The sequence below is a fragment of the Amphibalanus amphitrite genome, unplaced genomic scaffold (assembly GCF_019059575.1).
Source record: "Amphibalanus amphitrite isolate SeventyFive unplaced genomic scaffold, NRLGWU_Aamphi_draft 000764F_arrow, whole genome shotgun sequence".
Lineage (NCBI taxonomy): Eukaryota > Metazoa > Arthropoda > Thecostraca > Balanomorpha > Balanidae > Amphibalanus > Amphibalanus amphitrite.
In genome coordinates, this window is record NW_024882258.1 from 222,819 (window position 1) to 240,958 (window position 18,140).

Below are 18,140 nucleotides of genomic sequence, written 5' to 3' on the forward strand. Positions count from 1 at the left end.
GGAAAAAATAGGTGCTACCTAGTATTAACCTAGATAGTATGTGTATTAAATTTTGCTTCATAGTACATTGGGAGGAAATTGAGCCAAAACCCAACTTTTTTAAATATTAAGTGTACAACAACTGATATTCTTTTTTTGTAACCTATAACGTAGCTTTCGAGCTTTTTTCTAAATAGAAAAACACCTACCATGTGTCGCGGTCACTCGATTGCTGTTCCTGTCCCGTTCTTATTGTCTAGAATAGAATGCCAATCACGTTTGCGCGCCTTACCACACATGTGCTATGCATCTCGATGAATTATGCGCGCCTGAGTGAGGACTGACCGACAGTAATGTTTCTCACTTCAGGCGACACGCTTCACTTCTCCGGTCACGACCTGGTGGACGGCACTCCAGTGCTCGACATCAAGCCGTACATCAGGGAGTACGACTGTCCGCCGGACGGGCCGGGAGGTGCCGCGTCCCCAGCCGAGCGTCCTCCGTCGGCCGGGGCCGCCGCGCCAGCAGCCGGTGACCGGTCGGCACCGCTGGCCGGTGTAGCGCCGCCCGATGAACGGGCACTCGAAGACGACACCTCTGGCCTCTCCAAAACTATGGATGGCCTGTTGTCACCGTCTGGCGATGGTGTTGCAGATGCGGATGCCGTAACTGAGGTCGGACCTGAGGACAGCCGGTGTGAGCCCCACGGCGTTCCCCAGTCAATGAAGAGCATGGCACAGTCGAGGAGCCCAAATCCAGCTCAAACCCACCCTCCTGACATCACGGCAGGCCAGAGTGTAGCCAGTCAATCACCGGCTGGTAGTCAGGCGTCTGCAGAGGACTGCCCCGCCGCCTCTGAGCCAGCCGACAGCCGCGGCAGCGACACCTGGCTGTCGCGCCTGCAGCCCGAGCGGTGGACGGTCAGCTTCACGGCCTGGGCCGAGTCCCAGCTGCGCCGCTTCTCGGCCTCCGAGTCGGCCGGCGCGCACCGGCTGCGGTGCCTGCGCAGCGCGGCCGAGCTGCGCGCCGCGCTGGTGGCCCTGCTGACGGCCGACCCGCGCTCCGTCTACCGGCGCACTCAGAGCGACCAGCTGCTCTACCACCTGGCGCTGGACGCCAGCCACGTCACCTGCTGGTTCGACGCCTCGCGCCGGGTGGTGGAGGTGCTGCGCCTGCAGCCGCTCTCCGACAGCCCGCTGGCCAGTGTGGCGGCCGCAGCGGCCAGCCGCGACGACCACTAGGTCGGGCGGGCGGGCGGCGGGGGCCACCGGGGATTGGTTATCCGTCCTGTCGGTGGATAGTTTGACGCATTCGCCATGTCATTGTGGTGTGTTTTCAATACACTGAATGAAGGGAAAGCATTCTTTTTTGTCACGGTTCATAAAATTACTGCTGCACAACAAAATGCATTTTTTATTTATTGCAAAACAATACACGGGGAAATACACGTTGCACTGCGAACAATGGGTGACAGGATTTAGTACAGACTAAACTCTCCGACGTAGAAATAGTGGATACGATAACAGTGTGCTCGATGTCAACCCACAGCACAAAATGACACGAGTGCACTGTTACACGAGCTGTTGTAAAGCACAGTACGCCACGGCTGAACACAAATCGGGTGCTCCAAACCACCCTCACGCGATACACTATACGCTAGATACGACAGACATCTCATCGGGGCGCGACTTTCTGCGTGACGCTTCATTGACAATGGCCTTCAAGAAGCCCACTGAAGTAAGCACGCTTTGACCTATGACTGCTTCTGTAAGAACGCTCAAAAATGGCAACGAAAGCTCTGTATGTGATATGCTTGCCAGTAAAAACGATGATTAAAACTGTTCTCTGGATCCGTGCCAGCTATGAAGACAAGCGTCTGAGATAGATGAAGTAGGCAGAAGTACCTTTTCTGGCAATCGTAAGTCTAGTTTAAAGTAACGCTTTAGAGACTCTGATTATAACTGGGCTGAACGTGACTGCCGACCAGACGGTATTTGATTAAGTTACGACTGTACGGGGACCCGCAGTTGCTACTGTACAGCGACCCTGAGTAAATTGTCCCAGCACCCTCACAGGAAACAACGATAAACTGTCAGAGGGCACTCACAGGAAACCTCAGCTGCTCTTGTACAGGGACCAGCAGTCGATATCAATGTTATCGGTTGTTACTGGACAGGACAGACGGCTAGAGTTGGGGTCGTGTACAGAAGCAACTGCGGGTCCCCGTACCTACATAAAGGTCAGCTGTTTTGTCGTGGCGGATCTACCAGTAAAGGATGGTCTCGTAATTCCATAAATGATCTCTTATGCATGCATGTTGAAGGAGCCGTTCCCTTTGGCTAATTTGCTAGCAAACATTGAGGACCTCGCGGCGTATCTACATACAGTTTCGCTTTAGCGGCTTTGTATCAACTGTTTGTGATGATCTCCACTCGCCAGTTTCCTCTGAGAAACACCACGAGTTGGGGCAGTGGCGCTGGCAGTTGGGAGCGATATGAGCTGGTAGGCTATCAATCTGGACACCAATCCACCGGTAGGTGGGTCACAGCGGCCTGCTGTCACGGCAGTTAGCAGAGCGGCACATAGTTACCGCCAGCCGTGCGTCTCGTGACTGACGCTCGAAATTATTCAAAAGAAGCGGGCCCGGGGTCCGAAGGTGTCTGTCGAACGTCAGGTGCGCTGGCCGCCGGCTCGGCCGCCCTCGTTATCGACAGACTCGCCGCCCGTTGTCCCGGACGTTTCTGTCAAAGTACGGGAAGCAGCGGGGATATGTCAAACGCTGCTGAGTGCTGAGCTGGATAAAGTCATCATACTGAAGACAAGACAGTGAGGTAAAAATCGTATAAAATGCTTACAGCTCACTAATAAAATTGAAAGCATATGGGAAAAGCTGCATTGTCCTTCGTATCATTTTTCTTTCACTTTTTTTCATTGTCTGCCTCTGCTGCTCCTGTGCTGACTGATAGTGCACTGGGTTATGATGCGCGATGGACTTAGCTTAAATGCTTACCGTGATTAGTCGTGTCGGGATGTAGCGAAGCCATGCTTGCCGATAAGTCGTAGAAACAGTGAACGCAAAACCGCATTTCCCTGAAATTAAGACGCATGTCAATGCAGAAACACACCGTGCAGAAACACGGCGTCCACCATTGGGAATGTATCGGTTGCCTCGCCATTCTTTGCGTTGGACAAAAGGGTTTCCGTACCGTACCTACAGGGTGTCCCATAAGTTCGTTCTCACCTAAATTTTACGCTTTTAGGCTCTCTTGCTTAACGGCACGCTGAAATTGGTTCGTTACTGGGCTTACGTGGTTGCCATGGCTGGTAGAAATATGCTCCACAGTAACTAATTTCTGTAGACAAAATAGTTTTTGCTAGAGAGCCCGTTTCCTAAACAGACGGCTAACGCCGCAACATAGAGGTCTCCAATACGGGTACGTCTCGGTATTTAGTCAGCACGTGACCATTCGCGACGATTGAAGGTGATTGAGGCCTACCAGTCTGTAGACGATGTCCATCGCTAACTGGACGCACAGTCAGCAAGTGACACCGATGATTTGTCGGGAGTCAATCATTGCAAGTTTATCCTCTTTTTTGTCAGCTCTCAGGAGTGAGCCATGTGGCCAAAACTGTGTGGCGCCAAAGTGGCCATCAAAAAGGTCAAAGGGTTAGAAAGTTGGTAAGCAGACTTTTCAGGATGGATTACCAGCTGTCTAAGAGTGTTCTTTCGGGGTACATAACTCAATGTGACTTAAGCTTTGCTTACCGGAGGGCTCAAAACAGTCAAAAACGTCTTAAAATGGCCAAACATGAGTTTCGTGATGCCTGAGGCTAAAAAAACTAAAGGGCTGAGGACATCAACCAGGTCATCTGGACTAACTAGTCCACGTTCGAGATGAAACACCCGTCCAAACCCGAAAACAACCCCATAAGGGCGAAGGAGGAGGCCTCCGTTTCGTCCCGTTATGTTCCTATGCGAAAGGCCAAGGTCACGGTATTGTGGGGTTATAGGCGTCCAGACGCTGACCAGGTTGCGATTGGTGTCCCATAAACAGCTTTGGGAAGCATAATGCTTTTCTAAGAACATCTGGGAGGAGTTTCAACCCTCAAGCTGAGCTCGAACCGCGAGTATGAACACATTTATAGAGGAGAAAATGGCATCCGAGAGGTCGTAGGCCCATCTTCAGGCAAGACAGTGCATCAGTGCACAGGTCAAGCAAAGCTTAAAAGCGGTGCAAGGAGACTGTGACAGGCGTTTGTGGCAAGACCACATGCCAGGCACCTCATCGGATCAAAATTTCATAAAAATTTGTTGGTTATGCTGAAAATTAGGCTCGTCAAAGCGTAGCGCTGTTCCAGCCTCGAGGAGCTCACGACGCATGTCAAGTCAGTCTGGATTAACTTTAAGCCTGCTATGCAGCCAAACATGCCGGTTGGCATGCCGCAGCATGTGTTCATGTGTTTGCCTATTAAATGGGGAGCACATTGAGGGGTCACAAATATATCAAGACGCAATGTACTCTGTTTCACATGCAAATATAATGTGAGAACGAACTTATGGGACACCCTGTATTGCTTATGACGTTAAGTGTGTGTAAATGTGAGAATAGTCATTTTAGTTTGCGTCCGCTGCGTTGACGCCGTTGAAAAAGTCCGCGCAGGGTTGCATCGTGAACTGCGAAGGAGAAGAGACGCGAAAAACAGCGAGGGGTCCGTCGGTCATTGCGGCACAGCATGACTTCAGGCGTTTTTAGTGCTGCCATCTATGGAGAGGGACGGGCGCCAGGCATTGCGGTACAGCCTAACCCTGCAGACTGGATGAGGCCGCTGCCGTTGCGCGTTACGGCTAGCTGCCGTTCATCGCCACCACTGAACACCGCCACACAGAAGCGTCTCATTATGCAGCCGCACTGGTCCAGACGAGGTACGCACCCGGTGGCGGGCAGGCGGACGGCCAGGCACGCGCACCGTCGGCAGAAGAGCTGGCCACAGGCGCGGCAGGTGACTCGCCGAGCCAGCAGCGGTCGCAGGGCGCTCTGCGGGCCGGGGCCGTGGAGGGGAGGCGTTAAGCTGGTTCCATGGTGTGCAGTACGACGGCCACGGAGAGAGCGTCTCTAAACGATATGCATGTTTGATCGACCCATTGGGCATGACATATGCATATTTTGATACATCACTGATTGATGTCGCTTCTGTCACCGGTAGAACAACTGACCTGGCACATGTAGCACTTGACGGACCGCTTGAAGATAGAGCCAGACTTCTGACGAATTGTGCGCGTTGCGGCAGGACGGTTGTGTAGTCGTTCACTTAGACGTCTGAAAAAGGGAGCAGGGAGCCTGATGAACTTCTGGTAGTCTTGAATTAACGTCAGCGTCGATGTCACTGGACAGCCGTTCGATCATGTATTATAGTATACTTAGATCTGGATATGATGGACTGTGAATGTACTTTACCTACACCAAACGACGGTCAAACGAAGCGTATTTTCACCGCGTTCAAGTCCAGTCGGATAATTATGCAGCAGTGCAGTACGGTCGTCGCTCTCGTCTCACCGTCTGAACTCGCCGTAGGTGACGCGCGGTGTGGAACACAGACAGCTATTCTGGGCGATGACAGCGGTAGAGGCCGCCGAGCCGCTCTGGCAAACTGCTGCTGCTTCCTGACCAGAGGCATTCGCCACTTCAGCGGCACCTCCGTACTCCGAGGGTGCACGCATCTGAAGAAGAACAATTTGCTGTTGCAATAATTTTTAACGCAACATCTTAATTGTATAATGTAATAGCCCATTTCATCTAACTTGGTATTTAGTACCGGCTGCTGGTTCATAATTCGAAAGTGAAGTTACATTTTATTAGCAGTCCCGTTATAAAGGATTGCGTTCCATTTGTGGGCATCTGTCAGACTGACCTGCTGTAGCGCATGCCTGGCCCGGCGGCAGTCGTCCTGGACGGAGCGCAGCTGTCCCCTGGCGTCTGCCAGCTGTTTGTGAAGCTGGGCCAGCGGCTGGTTCGGCGGTCGGTGGCCAGCACTGCCCGCCATAGGGGGACTGTCAGCGTCGCCCACCGCGGGTCCTGGGAGGCCCTCAGGCGACTGACGGTCTGTCGAGTCCCCAGCGGCCGGCTCAGGCTCGGTGGTCGAGTCCCCGGCGGCCGGCGCAGGCTCTGTCTCGGTGACAGGGCTCCCAGCGGGCGGCAGACGCGGCTCGGGCTCTGTCTCGGTGGTCGAGTCCCCAGCGGGCGGCAGACGCGGCCCAGATCCCGTGGTCGTCTGAGAGTCGAGTGTGACCGGTGACGTGACGATGCTCTCGGTGACCGTACTGATACAAGCGGTGATGGCGACTGGTTGAACTACGTCATCAGTCTGTGTGGCGACGTCATCTCGTCCCCGGCGGGGCTCTGTTGAGTCACAGCTCTGACTGGCAGTATCAGTTCGTAACTCGCGGAGAACTGTTTCTTCACACACGACTACCTGAGCTTCCCTATCGGAATGACTTTGGGATGTAATGTTGACCTGGAAAAGCACAACCTTGATTAGTTCGACGGCCCACATCAGATTCAGAGCATACGTTTCTCCGTAGAAGAAAGTTCCTTGTCTTGTTGATAAGGCATGCACCTGTGTCGTAAGTTGTACAGCTCATGGCTCACATAGCTAGGTAATGACTCAAGACAAGTTTTGCACATCCCTTTTTCCTTTTCCCAGTACTGACCTGAGAAGGACTCGGCTGAGTCTGAGGAGTGGCTTCATCCTCCTGTACCTGGGACCCAGCCTCCTGCTGACGTTCCGTCGGCCTCTCCGAATCGGCAGCCATCTCGGTAGCTTCGGGTTGATGAATTATGGAAGCGCTCTGTTCTAGTGGCGTGTGATGTGCAGGCAGAAGATCGGGCTGCAGAAGCATAAACGAGGCTCCGGGACCGGGTATCTCTGCCGTAGGGCTGCTGAGAAGTGTGGATGGGCCCTGCTGTGATGAGTTTTCCAGCAGTCCGTCCGCCCGGTGCAGGTCTACGGACCCAGCATCAGGCTGGTCGGTAGGCTGGAGCGCCGGGAAGTTGTCGAGCAGCTCTCCGGGCTCCCTCAGTTCTGTCGCGTCGGTGAGACTCCCACCCTCCTGCTGGGAACTGCTGCTGCTGGACGGCTGCCGGTCAGGCTCGGTAGGCGGGGGTGCGGTCACGGCGTATTTCTCAGCCAGCTGAAACGGAGCGCAACAGGACAGGGTTAACGGTGCAGAGCAAAGCGTAAAGAGTCGGAACAAGTAGATGCCAAAAGATTGTTTTAGCGTCACATGATTATTATCTAACTTTAAGTGTAGCACTTAAAGCTTTCCTTTAAAACCGAATGCAATCGGTAATCTGTCAGAGGTAATTGTCTAAATGGTCACCTGCAGTCTGAGCTGTCGCTCCAGCTGCTGGACCCGCCTCTCCAGATGCTCCTTCGCCGTGCTGTCCTCTCGGCCGCGGCGCCGCTGCTCCCGGCGCTCGGTGCGCATCCGCGCCAGCTTCTGTTCGATGCGCTCGTTTTGCGCCTGCAGGCGGGCGATGTGCTCGGTGAGCTGCTCGCGCTCCCTGCGGAGGTGCACCATCCGGCTGGGCAGCAGGCTGATCAGCTTGCAGCCGGCCGAGGTGCCGCTGAGCCGGTCCGCCTCGGCCGCCTCGTCCGTCTCCGAGTCTGACGAGGCCGGTTCGGCCGGCGGCGGCGCCGGGGCCGACCGGCCGGGCACGCTGCCGCGGCGCGTCCGGCTCAGAAACTGGCCGACCTTCTCCAGTAGGTCGGCGGTGGAGCGGGACACCTCGTCCTCACAGGCCGCCGCCCCGCCACCCTCCGGGTCGTGCGCCTCCTCCGGCTCGTCGGCATCCTCGTCCAGCGAGTTGTCGGGCCCCTCTGTATCAGACTCCTCCTCCGCGCCGGCCGCCGCCCTCCCTGCCGCGTCCGGCGGCGTCTCTCTCAGCGCCACCACGGCCGAGACGAGTGCCCGGTCACCGCCGGCCCGGTGCGCCGTCTCGGTAGCCAGCTGCGAGGCCGGCAGCGGCGACAGCGAGCGCGGACCGGCGTCCGTCTGCACCGCCACGCGCTGCGCCGCCACTGTCACCGGCGGCATGGCCTCGGCGGTGACGGCGGTGACGGCGGCCACGGCGGCCAGCGGCGGCGCGGCGGCCGGCCGGTCGGCGGGCAGCTGCTCGGCCTCGGTGGGAGTGGGCGGCGTGTCGGCCAGGCTGGCGTAGGCCGTGTCCTCGCTGCTGGCCACCGACGTCTCGGGCGTGGTCTCGGCCTCGCTGGCGCCGTGCTGGGCGTGCAGCTCGGCCAGCCGCGAGCTGAGCGCCACCTGGCGGGCCGTGGTCGACACCAGCCGCGTGTAGAGCTGCTGGCACTGGTCCTCGAGGCTGACCAACCGGCGCCGCCGCTCCGAGCTGGTCTCGACCGGCCCAGCCGCGCCCGCCGCCGAGTCCACCGAGTCGGTCGGCTGTGGCTCGGGCGTCCTGCGGCCGGCCGACTCGGACTCGGTCGACTCGGACTCGGCCACGGAGGTGTCCAGGCCGGCTGCCTCCTGCTCGGCCAAAGACTCTGTAGACTCCCCGTCCTGCTGACTGTCGTCTGTGGAACTCCGCTCCAGCATGGGCCCGGCTCCGGGCCGGCACTCTCCGTCCTCCCCAGCGGCCGCCGGCTCGGTCCCCGTCTCCGCACTGTCCATCCGGGCCTGCCTCACCAGCCTCTCCCTCTTCCTTTGGTCCAGCTCCCTGCGCAGCGCACGCCACTCCAGCTCCGACTCGGCGTTCAGCTGGCTGGCGAGCACAGACCGCTGCCGAGAGCCCTCCAGCTCGCCCCGCAGCCGGCTCATGAGTTTGCGCTTCTCGCGCAGCTCGTAGCGCAGCACTGACTCGGCCGTGTGCAGCTGAGCGTGCTGGATTTTCAGCTTGGTGACCAGCCCCCAGGTGCTGTGCAGTTCGGCGGCGACGTTCGACAGGCGGCGCTCCTGTTTGGTGAGCCGGCGCTCCAGCTGCTGGTTGAAGCCGCGCAGCTTGTCGATCTCGCTGAGCAGCGAGCGCTTCTCCAGGATGAGGTCTCGCAGCCGCAGGTAGGTGCGACTGACGTGGATCACCATTCGTCGGCCGTGCGCCGTGTCCACCCTCTCCACCAGGTCAGCTCCGCCGCCACCGCCGTTGCCGTCCTCCTCCGCTCCGTCCGTCTCGTCAGCGTCGTCCCGGGGCGGGCTCTGCGCGCCCTCGGCAGCGCTCTCGGCCTCCTTGCGTTGCAGCTGTTCGAACAGCGCGTTCACCAGCTGCAGGTGTCGCTGCAGCCGCTCGTTCTCGGCAGCTGAGCGCGCCAGCTGGTTGTGCAGCTGCGCCAGCAGCTCGGTTTGGTGATGTACCAGCCGCGCCTGCTCCTCCCTCTCCTCCGCCATCTGCGCCAGCTGCTCCGACAGAGTGTCTGCTGCTGTCTGAGTCTCCACAGAGACCAGCGGCGGAACCGGCGGCCCGGCTGTGTCCTCCGTCTGCACCCCGGCGGTGGCTGCCAGCGCGGCGTCTTGGGAGCTCCCCGGGGCCTCTGCCGACTCACCGTCACGTGTCGGGCGCCCCTCGGTCGTCATCAGACCGGCTGACACTGTCGGACCCTCTGCCGTCACCGAGTAACAGCCGTGGCCGCCCGGCGTCTGCGCCGTTGGACCGGACCGCGGCGGCGCAGTATCGGCCGACACTCCGCCGCTGTCTGTGCCTTTGTCGTCGTCGTCGGCGGCGGCGGCGACGGCCTTGGCGGAGGTCAAGTCGGCCATCCGCAAGGTCAGACACCGGGCGATCACACGGGTGACCGCGGCGCTGATGAAATCGTGGGCCGGCACCAGCTGGTGACACAGCTCGGGCAGCTCGTCGGGCGCCGCCCACGGAGTGGAATGTTTCTGGAACGGAGACACGGACGGCGTCAGGACAGCCTCGCGATGGTGTGGTCAGAACTAAGCCAATGAGTCATGTGAGCTCTGAGACCTTTAGAGATGGAACGTGGACTCGGGGACCTCCAGGAAACGGCACGTGCCGTCTGTTGACCGTTCGGGTGTGGTACAGAATGTGGCTAGTAGAGGGCCTACCAAAACAACGACTTCCTAAATACGCCTCACTAAAGCAACAGACACAAACATACTGGTTAATTTGAAGGTGTCATCGCGTTCACTACTATATATTTTCAAATTAGTCATTTATATTAAAGCTTTGTTCGCGTTGTTCTAAGATGCATTCACAAGCTATTTCTGGACGGTCTGGCGGGCAAAGCTTCCGTTGTGACTCATTCATGCACTGGTCCAGTACGAGGAAGACCGTGACCAATGGGTTATTTTTACTTCCTGTCACCTGGAATAGGTCGCTCTCTATTGTAACAGGAAAAACCAAAAGGAATCATGGCATTTGTTCTACGTTCAGCTTCCGAATCTGTTAACTCTGTACCTATGGCATAAGTAAATTTAGTTTAACCATGCTTTATCGTCTCATGAACATGAGTCTGGTCTTCATCATGGCATGACCTTTTGGTTAATGACCCTTTACATTTTATTCAGATTGGTCATCATGTATCGCCTCTGGGCGCTGTTTATCGCCCCTGGTCATGGTTTAGACCGCGGTCCGTATGTCGCCGCGCCGACTGGCCGCGTCGGCCGCGGACCGGCACCGCTGCGCCGGCCAAATACCTGACCAGCGGCCTGCGGCGGGCGACTGCCAGCTCGGCGCGGGCCGGGCTGCTCAGCTGCCACCCGGCACAACGCAGCCGAGGCGGCGTCCTCTGTCACTCCTCCCTCTCCACCGCTCAGCAGCCATGGCCAATGCCCGAGGGACTTAGTTACATAAATGGTCCCGAAGAAAGGTGGGCTGTTTAGAAATTAGCATGGTTTCAGCGCAACGTTTATGTTGCAATGTTTCAGGCTGTTGCTTTTCCAGTAAATTATGCCAACTTTCAACGCGGGCATTACAAATATTTATTTTAAAAAAAAAAAACGAAGCAATTATTCCTGGATACGATGGATCACTTTAACATGGAATTGATACCTATTATCAATGTTGTACCTGTCTGTCTATTAGCTTTCCGCAGTTACCGTTCTATAATTTGAAGATGTTAATGTAAAATATAATAAGTTTTCGTAAAAAATGTCTACGAGATAATTTGAAGCCAGCTTTTAGCATGTGTGACTAAGAAAGCTGACCCACAGCCAAACAGCCATTGCGATAAATAACACCTGCCTCCCCCGTAGCTTGCACACTGCACGTCAAAATAAAAAATAAGTAGACGTCAAATTCTATAGAACCCTGTTCAACTTCCTACGTAGCGGACTCGTGCACTCTGTGCACTCTGTAGCGGACTCTGTAAATGTGTGTTCACACATTTACAGAAGCTTGCTGCGAGCTCCAATGTAAAATTATTAGGTACCCGTGCCACTTTCGAGGTAGCTAGGTTCAACTTTTATGCTGTATGCATGCAGTATGCACCAGTGTGCGACCATTTTCACTCGTCATTTTTTAGCGTGGATCGGTCGCCAACAAAGTTTGGCAGGGTCGAAGGTCCGCTCTCGGTAGTCGGGTACATTCCGTCTCTGTCAGTGTCACTGCCGACCCGACCCTTGGTGCGATACAGACCGAACGAAACCACAGGCCGGTACAGACCGAACGGAACCACAGGCTGGGGAGGCGAACGGAGCCAGGGGCTGGGACAGAGCGAACGGAGCCAGAGGCTGGTATAGATCGAACGGAGCCAGGGACTGGGACAGAGCGAACGGAGCCAGGGGCTGGGACAGACCGAACGGAGCCAGCAGCAGAGGCTGGGGAAGACGAACGAAGCCACGGTTCAGTGCAAACTGAACAGAGACAGGGTCCGTGACAGACCGACGAATGAGGTCAGGTCAGAGACTGCAGGACACACCGAACAGAGTCACGCTGTGGCCCGTGGAAGACCGAACGGGACGGGGCCGGAACAGACCGAACAGAGGCAGGTGCCGGGACAGACAAAAGAAAAACAAACGTCAGGACAGACCAAATGGAGCCAATCGCCAGACCTGTGGGTCGGGACCGAACCGACCGACCAGAGCCAGGAGCCGGGACAGACTGATCGGAGCTGGACCTGGGCCGCCAGAACAATTCGCAAAGAGCGATTTACAGATAATAAAGGTGCTCACTGCTCAGCGAATTCAGATTCTTAGAAACTGTAGCTTCCTTGCTACCTATGTGTGCACGTTTATTCATTTTGGTAATATCGGCAGTTCTTCAGCTTCGCTTTTATTCCATTTAAGTCAACCCTCTAAACCATGACCTTTGACATCAAGAGTGGAATAGATGCAAAACATTAATAAAGTTATAAATAAACAGCAAGATGAGATCAAAAGGCCTCGGATAGCATCATCAAGCATAACCAGCTGGACTTAACGACTAGCGCCGCCGGGAGTTGGCAGAGTGGACCAGTCATTTCCAGACGGCCAATGTCCGTCCTTCACCCCTCCCCCCTCTCCCCACGTCCTGACCCTGAGCGGCCCTGCAGACAGCCTGCTGCCCTGCTCACGGGCCGTCGCCCTCCAGCCAACTCAAACAGACCTCTGGGCGGCGGCTGGCCGCGTGCGCCGTGCGTGGCGTCGGCTCTAGTACCCGGGAATGACGCTCAGAATCGGCACCGGCGGATTTTACGTAGTGAGACAGCCCCGCAGAGGCAGCGGGGCGCTCCAAAAAGCCAGTTTGGCAGCTGGGGACCGCACGTGAGGGCGTTGCGCAGCGGCCGCCGTCGACAAAGAGAGCCGCGGGATCGCACGGATTGAACGGAGCCGGTCGAAGGGACAAAGACGCGATGATCGGCGAAACTGAGAGACGGGACGAAGGACAGCGGATTGGTGGCGACTGGTGACGCAGTGCGACCAGACGGGTCTGTTTGCTGGGACGCACTTCGCACTGCTTCCGTGCATTTACTACATTGCCTGTCGCCATGTCTAATGTCCATAAAGTTAGCGTCGTATTCGTATTCGGATTCAAATTCGAGCAATGATTTCGCTCAAAACAGGTATATCTACAGATAGCCCCTATATGTATTTTTATGCGTAGGTAAAATCATAATGGAACAGACAAGGATATCTGACCTAGCCTACATCTACATTGTATTAATTAGTCTTCTTTCTGAGTCTGAGGTCTCCTTCTTGTGCTGGCTAAGAAAGTTTCCAAAGAAACGTCGCCTGAAAACGGTCACGAGGCCGACATCGAAGCGACCTACCTCGGATCGGTTCGTTTCAGGTATCCACTCCTAGATGTCAGAACAAGTGCACCCCGGAAGGTATGCTGTGCCGCACGGCCTCCAAGTATTGCGGTCAGGCACACCCGGGATGGAAGGAAAACACCGGGCGTTCCATCACCATTGAGGTTGATGCCAATGTTTAACTTTCAAATAGGTATAATGCGAGTGTTCTGCGAGTGTGATACCCTATCGCTCGTTTGTTCAATGAAATTCGATGAAGTTTAAGGGTCTATTTAGCTGGAGTAGTGCTAATTAGGTGCAAAGCCGCTCATTGTTGCCTTCGCTTTAACAGTCCACCTAACCATGCATAAGCAATAAACTTTAGCAGCTTAAACGACCATCACTGTGCTGTGAGATGGCGGCCAATAAAATTTTATCCACACTTCAACCAAGCTGGAACAACATGGTTGAAGCCAGTTGAAGCACCCAAGAGCTCTCGATAATGGTCTTTACCTACCTATGTACATGTTTTTATTCACCATTATGAAAATTGAAAACAAAATATTTTAACAAATGATTATTTCATTTCAGTGCATAATGCGGTATTATGCTGTTGTGCTATATATAAGTTCGACCCTCACTGTAAACATCTTTCTGAAATCTGAACACAGCACAAGAATGAGAAAACTAGTTAGCGCACAGCGTATTAGAGATATCAATAATATTTTCCAAATAAGTTTTGAACACCGATGATGTACCGTTATGTAAAACGCCGAGCGATGTATAAATTAGTTCAATTATAACTCCTGTTAAGTCGTAGGTATATACTTGTGGAGTTGTAAATATAGGTAAATACGAGCTGAGAGTCTGGAAAATAGGAGACAGGTAAAAATAATATTGATAAACGTTGATCGTCTGTGAAATCAATGTGCGCCGAACAGTTTTCTCAGTAATTTGGCAAGCAGATTTGTTCAAAGAGACGTTTACATTGAGGGTCGAACTTAGAAAAAACGATCTATAGGTTAGAGTAAAATGTTTCATCGCACACGGTTTATGCACATTTACGTATTTCTAGTCGTGTTAGTGAAAGTAGCTTTTATTGGTTTGTGAGTACTCAGCGAAGGTCCGTATTGTGTAAAAGCAAACGCTAGACACTGTATCAGAGAAGATACCTATGTGTATATTTAAGTCCACTGTTAGTTCGCACTTAGCGCGGGCACTCTGTGTTATGGTTGGCTTTGAGAAGGAGGCGGCGGTGGTCTGCTACCTGGTAAACCCAGTTCTGTGAAGCGCTCACCTGTTGCAGTTTATCTTCCTGAGTGTTGATGACGTCATCCCTGATTCTCAGTTGTTTGTGGGTTTCATCCGCCAGCACTTGTAAATAGGCCTGCTCTGTCTTGGCAGTCCAGAGCAGTTCCCTGCTTACACGGTACAGGAAACCGGACCAACGTCACGGCACCGTCAGTTCGTTCAAGTTTCAACAATGGCAAAACGGTAAATTTACGTTTAATTCGGTGTGCCGACTGTTGCTCATGTGTCGCTTTATAGTTTCTCATTATCTCATTTAGATTGTATTTCTCATTACGCTCTAAATAGTTTATTTACGTCATATGCGTGTATTGCATACTCACACGCATCGCTGAGAATCTTCCATCGATGAGGAAATTGTTTCTTTCTTCGGAGCCGTTTTAATGTTCAATTGCAGGCATACGGTGAAATTGTATCACCTAAATTCCTTCCTGTAATGTTAAGATCAAAATAAATACATAGGGTAGAGTGGGGCAAAGCGCCCAGGGCGGGTCAAACGCCCACCCCTCTTTTTTATGAAGTGCTCGACTTTTCGAAGAATTCTCGATAGCCATTTTCAAGAACAAGCAGGAATCTACTTTTGCCCCCTTTTTCGGTTCTACAAGTGGGTTGTTCTGGACGTAAGATAAAGATTAGTTTATTTCAGACAATTTTTAGAAATTACATGTTTTCATACTACTAAAACTTTGTCTGATAGAGATTAAAGTAGGCAATGAAATTTAGCCATGCAGAACCTGCGGATTTAAGCTATGTTTTGAGCACTTACCTACTGGTTTGCAACACAATCGTCACACGCTTAATTTTGGTGGATTTTTTTAATTTAATTTTTATTAATTTAATTTAATTTAATTTTAATTAATTAATTTAATTTAATAATTAATTAATTTAATTAATTTAATTAATTTAATTTAATTTTTATTACTTAATTTTTTTTGGCTGAAAGTGAGTGTCGGGATACGTTTCTAATGCTCAGGATTCTTATGAAATATGCAATATACTGGTTAGTATCGCCTGGAACAATTTATTCGCACGAACTTATCTCCGCTCTCCAAGGCGGTGACAGCCCGCTGACTGAATGAGGAGTGGGGTGGTAACAACAGTGTTCAAGATGTGTTTAGTGGTGTAATCTATCGATTTAAAGTCAAACGAAATGAGAATGGATAAATACTGCATTCTTTTGTCAGAGTACCGAGCATGTAATGAAACGTTCAGGACTGGGCGTTATGCCCCACTCATATGGGCGTTATGCCCCATGGGTGGGGCAAAACGCCCGATTTGTAGTCCTCTCAATTCGGATGGCATATCTCAAAAACCATGCATGCCACTTGTTTCTGATGTGTTATTCGAAGAAAGCCAAGGTAGTGAGCTACCAGATCAGCTACCTAGTTGTCTTTCAAATTTGTAAGATAAAGAGATACTGGGGCTGGAAAGTTAGGGTGGGCGCTTTGCCCCACCCTACCCTATAACGGATGGTAGGCATGACCATTTGTAAACAAAACAAAAAATTGGACTCCGGAAGGACGTGCTTATGTTGCTTGAACTATAGGCAATATTTCAATTTCTACTCAAAGGCTTTCTCTGGAAGGTGAGCAAGTGGACAGTGGTGCTCCATTCCTAATGAACATGTCACGAGATCCTTTATTCCTATAGGATAGGCACCACAATGAAGGGCCGAACAAGCTCTAAGTAAGATTTTCATTTGAAGCAGATACTGACGGTAGCGTAGCGTGAAAACACTGACCACACAAAGAGCGAACAGTAGCTGGTAGGCACGCCGGTGTTTTCCACATTGCTTTGCTTTGTCAGCATACCTCTGGTCCAGCATGTGCCATCCGTTTTCGCAATCTATCCGGGGCCCGGTCGGGTACTACCTAACTGCTCACCGCTCAGCTGTCGTGGTGTGTCCAGCGCCCGGTCCGGTACTCACCCCTCAGCTGCGCGGTGTCCGGCGGCGTCCTCCGTGCCGCGGTGTGCCGGCGCTTGGAGCGCCGCTCTCAGGTCCGGCTCTCACGGCTCATGTGCGCCGGTCAGAGCGGAGCCGGCAGCGCGTGGCCGCTATTTCGGGGGTGCTCGGAACGGCGAGCGCAGGCGCGGCGCTCCGCCAGCTGCACCGGTAGGTACACACATACACAGGGCCGGGGAGCGGCCCGTTGGGGAGGGATGGATCATAGGGAGCCGTGGGTGGTGCACTTCGCTGAGGTAACGAGCCGGCTGATGAGGCCAGTGAGGTGAGGTGTTGACTCGGTGGCTAATCGGAGTATTTTTGGCCGCAAAATGACGTGATCAGGGCTTCGGTGACGTAGATAGTGACTAACTTAGTCGAAGGTTTAAACACTGTCGGTGCTAGCTGCGTTGATCGTATCCTTCATCTCACACCTCTCCACCGTGTCCTATCCGCCGCCGTCTTTGACTGTACGTGCAGTGCGCACTGCACGCGCGGCGCTCCCCCTCCCGAGCAGCGCTGCAGCGCTCAGCTCAGAAGTCCCGCGGTCGAGAGGAGGCCCATGAGGCGCATCCATACTCGCCTTGGCGTGCCCGCATACGCCGGCGCCGGAGCAGATACACAACCACAGGCCACAGCACAGAGAACGTGGGAAGTTTTGTGGAAGTTTTGGGGCTCGGGAGGTTACAGCCTTGTAAGTTTCATCACCCTGTATTCTGTAAAAGATTCCCTTGCGCTGAGGTGCTGCGATGTTGCAACATTATGGGCTCGTGTAGAGGCTCACTTAGGACGTCATACCTGACCTGACCTGACCTGAAAATGCGACTGGTATCACAAGTTTCAGCTGGAATCAGAAGTAAGGTGTATCAGCTTTTAGCTCTACAATGATAACCAACGTGTTCCGAGCAATGTTGAAAAATACACTTGGGGGTGCACCTGCCTCCCCTCGGCCGGCGAGGGTTACCTACTGAATGAATATTTAGAATTTGATAAAAGGAAATTGTATCGCTTGCCCACCTTTTACCTACCACGGTTCCCGTATTCTGAATACCACTCCTAAGCCGAGGAAACTACACAAATGTAGAGCAGGTAATTTTATATTCACCAAGAAATCTACTACCCGTACATGTAGGTATGTACCTACCTACCGGTTGATAATAACCGATAGGGGTAAAAGCTGAGGGTAACTGCGCCCTCTTACCCCTACCCCGTGATTGTGAATACGGAAAATGCACAACTATAGGTAACACGTCAGGCGTGGCTAAGCAGGTGAAGCATCAAACCCTCGGTACAGTACCTAAATGTGAGAGCCAGGGCCCTGAGTCCCAGTCGCTCCGGCAGCGGCACCCGTGACCCGATGCATGAGACTCCTGACGGGGATGGCTTCGTGATTAGTGGGAGCAACCGCGGCTAGTTGAAGTCAATTGAGTGGGACGAAGACCGTGTTCGGCTATGATGAGCTTCGGAATAACAAATTTTGGAATCACAATTTATATTGTAGGTACCATTTCAACATTCAGCCCGTAGTTTCCCGATCAGAAAGTAGTAGTCGGGGTGTGCATAACAAATATTGTCTATTACGCACTCCGCCTCCAGTTTTATATCCATCCATTAATAAAATCGATTATCGATTGTTAAAAGGTACAAAACTACCTGTAGGTATATGTCAGGACTAAAAAAAATACATAGAAAAGCTTCTTTGTAATATTCTGCATGTTATTTCACTTAGAGT

At 53.3% G+C, this 18,140-nt stretch overlaps 2 protein-coding genes across 3 annotated transcripts in view; one reads left to right on the forward strand and one right to left on the reverse strand.

The window, feature by feature from the left end:
* Nucleotides 1-1,496, forward strand: part of LOC122365803 (tRNA (adenine(37)-N6)-methyltransferase-like) — a 63,795-nt gene extending 62,299 nt beyond the window's left edge. The window contains exon 4 of the mRNA XM_043337342.1: nt 349-1,496. Coding sequence (XP_043193277.1) covers nt 349-1,220 — 872 coding nt within the window. The 3' untranslated portion in view covers nt 1,221-1,496. The remainder of the gene's footprint in view (nt 1-348) is intronic.
* Nucleotides 1,373-16,478, reverse strand: LOC122365801 (actin cytoskeleton-regulatory complex protein PAN1-like). Of its 2 annotated transcripts, XM_043337341.1 has the most exons (12): nt 16,394-16,478; nt 14,790-14,897; nt 14,456-14,576; nt 7,358-9,868; nt 6,689-7,168; nt 6,137-6,492; nt 5,890-6,103; nt 5,535-5,698; nt 5,195-5,297; nt 4,912-5,015; nt 2,990-3,069; nt 1,373-2,720 (listed from the first exon to the last, which is right to left on the reverse strand). In XM_043337341.1, the coding sequence occupies exons 2-12, from the start codon at nt 14,810-14,812 to the stop codon at nt 2,650-2,652; spliced, it is 4,227 nt and encodes a 1,408-aa protein (XP_043193276.1). In that variant the 5' UTR covers nt 14,813-14,897; nt 16,394-16,478; the 3' UTR covers nt 1,373-2,649. The 2 variants fall into 2 exon arrangements, with proteins under 2 accessions (XP_043193276.1, XP_043193275.1); XM_043337340.1 differs by having other exon boundaries at nt 5,890-6,492.
* Between the last annotated feature and the right edge of the window lie 1,662 nt (nt 16,479-18,140).

Excerpts from the sequence above, each read along its gene's own strand:
- LOC122365801 (XM_043337340.1), bottom strand. The coding sequence starts at position 14,812 with ATGGAAGATTCTCAGCGATGCGT. Across the intron at positions 7,169-7,357 it reads AGCGACAGCTCAGACTGCAG|CTGGCTGAGAAATACGCCGT; the intron begins GTGACCATTTAG and ends GCTCCGTTTCAG. Across the intron at positions 6,493-6,688 it reads CTCAGCCGAGTCCTTCTCAG|GTCAACATTACATCCCAAAG; the intron begins GTCAGTACTGGG and ends GTGCTTTTCCAG.